The following is a 9,902-nucleotide window of genomic DNA, read 5'->3' on the forward strand; positions in this document are numbered from 1 at the left end:
CTGCCTAATTTTAGGTTGTTGATTTTGTTGTCCGTATAAAGGCATTTGCCAGAGCTGTTGAGAGGGTGGTTGTTGGGGCTTGGTGCGATCCAATGCATCAGGGCAGTGCGATCCATTAGAGAGAGAACCATGAACCGGGCATAATGTAATGTTATATACTTGGACGTGCTGTATGGTTTCATCAAGAGGTTGGCCTGTGCCTTGAACCGTTCTTGAGGGCGGCCACACATCTCTAAAGTGCATGGTGTCTAGCATCCAGGCACCTATACCATGCATGTATGACATCATATGCCCTCTTTTCTCCATAGCATTTCGTTTCCATCCACTTCTTCATCCCTACATCTATTGGGCGAAAGATGAGAGGTGGCCCATTGGTAGGTGGAGTGAGTTTGTTCCTTGTCAAACAGGAACAGAAACAGAAAGAGAGAGCTTTGCAAAATCAGTAAAGTTGTGATTCATCGGTTTCTTCTGTGGGTGTTATGCTAGTGACTAGTACCCACTTGATCAGAGATATTTTCCAAGCTCGTTTGTTACTTGTCAGCGAATATGAGCCATCAATCTACTGGAACTCACTAGTCTCGGGCAAATTTCATGTCACTTCATTCAATTTTAGGGGGGTTGTGGTATGCAATGGAGATGGGTGATAGCCTATTCTACTGGGCGTTTCTTACACTCCCACCTAAGAGAGCTTCTTTCGTAGGAATGGGCATGAAACTTGAAACAAATGCCGCCCCCTGAATGTTCTGAAACTTCTTGGACGGTGGAACATGAAGATTACTTCTGCGGATTCAACGGGACAATTTTGTAATCTCTCTCTCTCTCTCTCTCAAAAGGGAAGAAGCATCGTTGGATGGCAAAACAAAATATGCGGCGATTTTCAGAAATTCCATTTTCGTGAATTGGAAACAGAAGCACAGCTACTAGCCTTTTATTTGTCTTGAAAAGGATAAAGCTTTTTCTTTTTTGTCGTAATGCAGGAATTTTATTTTTTCCTAGGTTACGTAGGGTTTGGCATAGACCAACGGGGGCTCAGCTTGTCTGGTAGGAGCAGCTAGTGCACGTCACCTTGTGTTGGGACGTTGTAAGTTCTAATCCCAATGGTATCATGGTATAACTGGTGGGGGTCTGCCAAACCCCAGCTTGCCTTTATAAAAAAAACGTCTGTGTACCAAGAAAAAATATATTACATGAGGAAATAATTACATGGATGTGGCTACCAACTGCATAATACTTGTCTGCTGCACTTGATTTTGTCATATTTCGATAGGAATCTGTCATCGACGTTTAAGGTGTGGTAAGAAAAACTTTTAGATGCAAATCCCGACTAATGGTAATATAACTAAGCAGGTATGAGAGAAACCCCAGCATTATTGAGAGAGAGAGAGTTTAGTTATTTAGTCACAATCCTGTTTAAATGGTTGGCATGATTGGCTGCATAGGGATTAGGGACCACCCCTCTCTCTCGGATGGTGTATCGACAGGAAGATTCTCAACTGAAGTCTATGGTTGCCTAGGCAGACGAGGCAGTCTTTCTCTCACATGGTTGGTCTTCTGTGCCAGACTCTATCGCCAGCTTTAGGATAATGTACGATGTACCTATACACCTGCAAATTGATACTATATCCTGACGGGGCGGATATTATCTGCTTCACTTTTCTGAAATATAATTATTGCATGGGAAATTTCCACATAGAGTCCCATCTTTTGCTTTATAACCTTAAAGAGATCGTAGAAGAGGGACCTCAAGTTAATTTCATGATTAAGATACGTAGTGAAATATATTTTAACCTGCATTGAAAAAGTATGTTCAATTTATATTATTATATTCTGGAAGCAGACTTGGAATTTTAAGCTAATCAGTAAACTCAAGATTCACCTGAACTAATGAATCACAATCCGTATCCCTATTGGTATTTGTTTGAACCAATCACCATTGTTGTACTTGACACGTACTTGAACATGCTGGCTGTCCATCTGAGCAATACAGTGACAAAAGTCGCTGCTAAAGGTCCATAGCGATGACAAAAATCACCACTAAAAATCAATGGTGGCAATTTTTGTCGCCGCTATTGCTCGTTTGGGCGGAAAAACTCATTTTTGACTTAATATTTTTTTTTTGTTTTAACACTGAACGTCCATCAAACACAACAATAAGTAAAACCATCTAAAACGCCCAACTTATAGAAATTGTACTTTTAGATATACATGGTCGATGAACCCTCCTCTTTATCTGAAAAGAATAATGTGAAAGTTAAGGACAAACCTCAATCTAAAAAGAAGGCCAAGTTAAATTGATGGATGGAAGATGAGATAGGGTGTGTAGAATGAGGTACTCGGAATATTTCATAGAAAGGATGATTGCAAAACTGAGTGATGGGAATTTCATTCTTTTTTGAAAGGATCCATGGTTGAAGGAACGCTCTCCTCGGCTTTGTTACTGCAAAAACATAGCTGGTTAAGAACTATTGGGATGGGAGATGGCTTGCGATACAGTTCTTAGAAGAAATGAATTTTGTGAAGAAACCAACTGACGAAAAAATCTAGACTTGAAAGTCGAATAAAAAAGACAGATTACAGCCACGTAGCTTTCATAAAGGAGCGTTTTCAGTCAAATCATGATATAAAGTTAGATTTCTTTGATCATGCCACCAATATTTTCAATAAAAACCATTGGAGATTCGAAACTGACTACTTCCACTTGGATCATATCTCCGATATGACACTTCGCAAGAGATCGTTACCGGTTTGTAGATGTGCTTAGTTTTTCAAAATGTATTCAAATTAGCATGGGTTGATATAAAATTTGGTTTAGATAGGAAAGATACATTACAAAAGGTGGGTAATTTTTTGTCAATAATTTGGCATTGATGCTTGTTTCATACATGCTCTTATGCGTGGAAGAATCGGAATGCAGGACTGTAGAGTGTGTGAAGGTGGGAAAGGTAGAAGAAATTCCCATTTACATGAAATTCCGTTGGCAGATATTAGGATGAGAGAGAAATGGAAGCCTGCGCTTAACAGATAGCGCCAATCTTTTGTTATTGTTCCAAACCCTGATTGTCCGTTGAACGATCGTCACCTCTTCTACCACTCATTATTCACTATTCATTAAATAAAATCTTGATCTTCGTGTTGAGAGAGAGAGAGAGACGTATCAGGTAATTGTTAAATAAAAATGCCTCATCTTTATTTTTACAGAATTGTAGTAGTTTTACAGAAATGAAAATGTTTACTCAAGTTACCTCTACTTGATGTCAAGGGTCCCTTGCAAGGGCAATTTCTAGTCCCTAAGACATGTCGCAATGCAATTGGAAAGATGGTTTCATACCAAGAACACAAAGAACTTGGATGAATTCAACAGCAGTTGCATCATTCGCAGTGCAAGTATGCAACAAATGGTGATTCTAAATCAAGGAAATGAGTTATATTTCGTTTGCCCACAAGCTTAGATGGCCAAAACTAAAAGTCGAGGAGACAAATTCCAATGTACCATGACCTTCAGGTAACAATCAATAGTGCAAATACATTTAAAGAGGTTTCAACTCATCCCAGTGTATCTCAGTAACATCAGTTAGCAGACCCAAAAATGCAACATGATAGCTGCCCTCTGCCGTAATGAAAACAAATAGCTCAGCTGAAACGAATATCTGCAGCAATACTCCTGGCCAATCAATGCTTCACGAGATCAGGAACTGAGAGGCCCTGCAACTGCATTTGCCGGTACATCCACCTCCAGTTCTCAGGCCTCACCTCACCACCAAGAGCTTGGATCACAGACCCACCACTACAAGCACCTGCTTTGCAGCATTCCTCAAGAGAGAGCCCCTTGACCATACCATATAGGAATCCACTGGCAAAGAGATCCCCTGCTCCAGTGGCATCAATTGCTTGCACATCCCCAACTGCCCGAACTCGAACAACCTAAGGGTATCCAATGATAATTAAGAACTGGATCATATGCTTGTTACCAACAATCCATACACTATCTAGTATCTACAGAAGCACAAGATTGTGTGCAAGGTTTTTAGGGACCAACTTTATTGTAATGATAAAAATAACTCTTTTCAAAAATGACAAATATCATTAATTTTAACAGAACTTCAAAAAGACAATAAATGATCAATGTTATGCTTTGAAGAAAGCACTATTCAAGATAAAAATCAGAAATTGGCCATTCTGAATAAGACATAGCAGCACAAATTAACATAACAATGTTAATTCTGTTGAAACAATTGAAAAAGTTTTGGGAAAATGAAAAATGAAAATGTTCTTTGGGATTTGATTGAAACAAATAATGTGCAAAATAACTAAATCTCACCCTTTTGAGAAGTGGTACTCAGATAAATATTTTTCTAAAATGAGGTTGGCCCTCCTGAGTCAGCTCATTGCAGTTGATGAGTTAACCCACTGCCCAACCCATGTCTGGATCATGAAGAGCATCGATGTCTATTACAACTGTAAATAAATTTATACTAACCTCTTTGCCATGCTTAGCTATGCATCCTTTAGAACCTAATGTGACCACCGCCCATTGGCAATTTCCAGCCAAAAAATTCAAAGCGGCTTCTGCATCTGTCTTTTCCTGACCCCTAAAATTCAAGCTTAGGCAATTATTCTTTCTATCACCAAAAAAGAACTACCTCATATGCATAACAGATAATCAGATCAAGCTAAAAGATAATACCTCATTAACTCTCTGGCCTCATCCTCATTGGCGAAACAGAGGTCGATATACCCATTCTCCAGCATATCTAGAATTTGCGATTTATAGTCCCGCACCATCTGCTCAATGAAAACAGTTTGAATTCATGAATTCCACCTTACCAATTTAGAGTAGTTCACATATAAGGCTTTTTGAAACTTCACCTCAAAACTTGCCAGGTCCATAGACACAAGTATCCCTTCTAATTTTGCAATTCTAATAGCTGTGTGTATCAGTTCTAAGTTGAAAATCCCATATCTCAACACCAACCACTGCATATATTAAGGTAAATGAACTTGTTTAAACATTTAGCAGACACGTATCACATACAATTATGGAATAGAGGTTCTTAATAGCATTTGTGCCAAAAAATCGATGAGTATTTCTTAGCCCGGCCTTTGGACAGCATCTTCACAGTTTCAAGAAAACAATTTTTAAGAAGCATCTAAATAGTGGAAAGGGAAAAATGCATGTGTGGAAAAGAGTCGGAAGAGACTGGACAACAAGAACCAAGCTAATATACCAAATTGAAAATCAAATCTGCTGTTCAGGTTTTCTCAAAGAGCAAAAGCATGTCTGCAATCTCTGCTTGCTCAAAAATGAGTTCAAAATGTCACCATGAAGAAAGTGGTGATACATTGAAAATAAGAATCTAGTAAGGGAACCACCTTAGAACCTCTCAGATCTTCTCTAGTTAATTCATTGGCCTGGACAAATGAGAATAAGATCAATAATGGGATAAATTTATAAGAAAATGTAATAACTACTAATTATCTCAATTTTCCCCTCTGAAAGTCAAGCAGAGTGGATGCACCTGAAGTCTTACTGCACTTGACAGACATGGCCTCATGGTACGGTTGCCCAGTGCATCCACAAGGCATGCACACTGCAATTCACTGACGGTTAGTCCCTTAAAAGAGATAGCCAGAAGATCTTTGAGAAGAAATACTCATCAAAAGCCGTGCTGAAACAAGTTGATGAAAATTTAGATCACCTGACCAGTTGGCCCCTTTTTCATCCTCAATCTTGATAAATTTACTCCATTAGAACTCATGTTAGATACAAATAATGTCCCCTGCTCATCATCACCACAAGCCCCAACAATCGCACATGAAATACCAAATCCTGAAGACAAACCTCGAACAGTGTTGGCTACACTGCCCCCTGCTATGGTCCTTATAGGAGAAATGCCTTCAGACAATGGGAGGATATGTGTGTTTACTTCACTGAGTATATGTTCCAGTTCTGCGATCTGCACCTGTTTATCAATCAAACAATTTTGTAGATCTAGTTAAGATTCACGATCATAAACAGAAAACCAGAGAGGACTGGCATTCAAGCAGTATTCTTTGGCCCTACGAGGTTTAGTTTTAATTTCAACTGCAATTAAACAGTACACTACGATGACATTGACTAACAGGAAATCCATTTCTATTTTTAAAATAAAGAACTTGGATTTACGAACCTTGGCATGGAAATCGCCATAAATGACATCAACCTCTAGATAACAAGGGAGAACTTTGTGACGATAATAAAAAAATAATAGATTAGGTTATGTGTACTCTATTTTACCGGATAGAATAATCATGATAAAATAAAATTCAGAGTCAATGACCATGTTCTCAAAGTCTAAAGGAAAAATAGCAGGATCAAATCGGTTATATTAATGCATTAAAAAAAATATTTTGCATGTGGAGATGGCGTGTTCTTACACAGATAAGTAGGATAGGATAGCAAGTGAAAATATCACAATGTAAGTTACCAACTTATCCCTGTTTTTGAAGGATAAATGGTTGCATCCAAATGTAGATAAAAGTGAAAAACCAGAAAGCAAGTTTATCATGTATTCCACAATTCAACCTCATGAAGATCATTATAAAGAAACATCAAGCATATGGTCAATAATCCCTTCATCTAGTAGCATGCAGTTCTGCTGCATTATACGGCTCGTTTTTGCATCCTTAGACTAGCTTGCTAAAAAATACGAAGAAAAGCAGTAACATCAATCCAAATACTAAAATAAAAATTGCTTGGAGCAAGATGCTGTATTGTGTAAATGCCTCTTCTCACAACCGAACCTTACTGGTTTCAACCTCCGCTTGCGGAATTCACATGAAACTAAACAACGGTAACCCAGGAAAGAAAACAACTGCAGAAATCTCATGAACGTATAATAGTTTGAGAGTCATAAAACATTACATCAACCAAAAACAAGAAAAAACTCAATATGCTTCAAAATTCAGAGATCATAAATGCAAATCACTGCACTCCAAGAACGACTAGAACTCAACACCACCGACTCCCCAAACATATGAATCTACGCATCTTATATTACCGCTCCAGAAATCAAAACTCAAATCTCGGTCGAAAAAGACAGAAAAAATGCCGATACACAACACCAAAAGTACCATCTTTTTTCTCCTCTCATAACCTTTCCTTGTGGGCAATATCAAAACTTAAAAAAGAGTCAACCAACCGCATCATAACGCCACGCCCACATGACCGAAAGAGCAAAGGATATACAGAGAAGAGGAAAGCCCAATAAGAGATGAGTTAATGGTAAGATTAGCATCCGTTTGTTGGGTGTTTCTTTTACCTGTTGGGAACCTCCTCTATCTCCTCGGATGGCGTCTAACAGATCCCAGTCTACCCTTGCGACGTGATCGAGGAGTGCGGATGGCTGAAGGCCTACAACGAGTGGCCGAGATAGACATTCCTTCTTGGGGAGGAGGGGGGTGGGGAGTTCTTCTGCCCCCATCTGCCCAGTTTCTCAGGAGCAGCCCTCCCTTCTCGCCCGCCTGCCCAAGCCTGCTTATATAGTACGATACAAGGAGAGAGAGAGAGAGAGAGAGAGAGAGAGAGACCAGCTTTGGAGGGTGATCAGGTGCTTAATGCACAAATATTTGTGCGATCATATTGCACCTGATCTTTTCACCAAGTTCAAGCCCCTTCGTGGGAGGGGGAGGGTACCAAGTCTTCAAGTTCAAGGACATAACAAAAATGCCATCGTCGCTATTATTTAATCACCAAGAATTTCCTTATCAGAAACTTGACTTAATTCGTGTAGCCTCACCAACAATTGCTCTTACCCAATATGGTCCTCAGAAACTATGAGTTGGATCATGTATAGGATTTGCCAATTCGTTCGTTCATTCATTCATGTTCAATTTACACTAGTCCTTACGACGTTTTAGCTGGTCTGAGTTTGGTGCACCGAGCAATGAATGAGTCTACCCTCACCACCACCACAAAAAAAGTGTAGTGTGAACTTTTTCTTGAAGGTGAAGACTGGAAGAATTGGACGCAGTCTTCAAAGTTGCTCAAGACTAGAGCTGCAAGTTCAGCCAAGTCAACTAAGTAGTCTGCGTTGATGGTGGAGTTTTTGTAGCCCAAGTTGCAGCTCTAGATAAACAGGAATGAAAAAATAGGACTCACAAAGCCCAACCCATATAAGTTGAGATATAAGGCTTGATGATGATGAGTCTTGTACAGACTTGACCGTTAGGGCATGTTTGCCACCCGTTTTCAGCATGGGCTCCGCATGCAGATCAAACGCTGTCGGTAATAGTTTCGCCCCACCGCTCGCTCCTTGTTTTGAGGGATCAAATATCCCTAAAAATGTGGGGGCGGAAGTTAGACCCCTGGGGGTCCAACCTTTTCTCTCCCTCGATGTTTTGTCGAAAAAAAAGAAGAAGAACGCGGTGCTTTTATCGGCGTATTAAAGGGAGCAAAGATTTCAGTTGATGCAGACCGGGTCATGTTGGTAGCATAAGCTCAGTTGACACACAAAACTCTGCAAACTCTTCCCCTCGTGAAGGGAGCAAAGATTTCAGAAAGACTTGACGCACCTACTTGCAGAGTTCCTCGCCAATTTAATAAAATCCATACAGACTTTGCACTGAGCCCTGGTATTTTGTCCTTGGGGGCTACTCATATTGATGGTACAAGTGACCACATGCCACCTATTTCTACTTTTCAATTGGAATTCAAGGACTCACAGCCTGACCTTGGATGGGTCATGACTCAATGTTGGTTCCTTTGCACAAAATTGCTATTAGACTTTATTGGAAATCAATGGGTATGAGGGAACACTGGCAACCCAAATTCACAGATTGGAATCCTCACAAATTATGAAAGAAGTTCAATGATATTATTTACTATTTCGATATATCATAAGCAAAACTGTTTATATTTGATGCACAAGAGAAAATGTGGCAATCCTATAACAGGGCCATTCATGCAAATTTTACCATGCTCAGCACGATACCTGAAAGCTCACCTTCAATATAAGCCAGTATAAATAATATATATATATATATATATATATAGAGAGAGAGAGAGAGATGAAAATCTACTAAATGAAACATCCTATTAGATCATGTTTTTTTTTTGAAATTTTGACTATACAGATGATATATATATGCTTGTTTTTATAGGAATTACTTCTTGGAACATTTAATTCTGATGCATGGATAGATTTTTATAAAATAATCAATAGCCTACAATTTTTATAAATTTTTTAGGCTTCAAATACCATTTTTTCATCCAAAATGCTTAATCCAAGTGCCTATTCCTAGTAAATCAATCCTTCTGAACAAATCTATGGGTCGAAATTTCGAAAAAAATACCAGAAATCTACTATCATATTTCACTTAGTAGGTTTTGCATATATATATATATATATATATAAGAGAGAGAGTAGCTTTACTTTGAGAGCGCGGCGCCCACTAGCCGAAAGCACCAAAACCACAACTTTTGTCTTTTTATATCGCATCCGCTCTCAAGATATCATGATAGGAGCACTACCTTCCCTTCATCAAACCCTAGGTGATCTAGTTGGGATTTTCTGCACTTCTTTAGGCGCTCAAAAGCTAAACGTAAACTCCCATCCATTCACTGTCCTGAACAGTTCCATCTTACCGGCAGGACCGAATACAGAATTCTTAAGACACTGTCAAAAAATAGGTATTTGACAAATAAAATGTCTGTTCTGGGTTATTCCAAGCACAGATTACACGATGGAGAAAACAGGTCCAATCTGGACATTCCTTTTAGCCCAACACGACCCGATAATAATTGGCTGAATGGGTCTTATAACAGGTCTAACATTGTCCACAACGGATCTGAATCACAGCTGCCTTGCCTTGATGATTGTTTTTGGGATACCATCATTCAAAGAGCGGATTGGGACATTCCTGCC

The 9,902-nt window shown here is 39.2% G+C and overlaps 1 protein-coding gene across 1 annotated transcript; it reads right to left on the reverse strand.

The window, feature by feature from the left end:
• Window positions 1–3,402: 3,402 nt before the first annotated feature.
• On the reverse strand, window positions 3,403–7,514 carry LOC149832328 (uncharacterized). Its single transcript, XM_090014450.1, has 8 exons — window positions 7,299–7,514; window positions 5,697–5,960; window positions 5,517–5,588; window positions 5,371–5,409; window positions 4,867–4,974; window positions 4,685–4,782; window positions 4,478–4,589; window positions 3,403–3,921 (listed from the first exon to the last, which is right to left on the reverse strand). Exons 1-8 carry the CDS (start codon window positions 7,458–7,460, stop codon window positions 3,670–3,672), a joined length of 1,107 nt encoding a protein of 368 aa, XP_089870576.1. The 5' UTR covers window positions 7,461–7,514; the 3' UTR covers window positions 3,403–3,669.
• Between the last annotated feature and the right edge of the window lie 2,388 nt (window positions 7,515–9,902).

This window comes from Nuphar pumila, chromosome 7, assembly GCF_984573655.1.
Source record: "Nuphar pumila chromosome 7, dmNupPumi1.hap1.1, whole genome shotgun sequence".
NCBI lineage: Eukaryota > Viridiplantae > Streptophyta > Magnoliopsida > Nymphaeales > Nymphaeaceae > Nuphar > Nuphar pumila.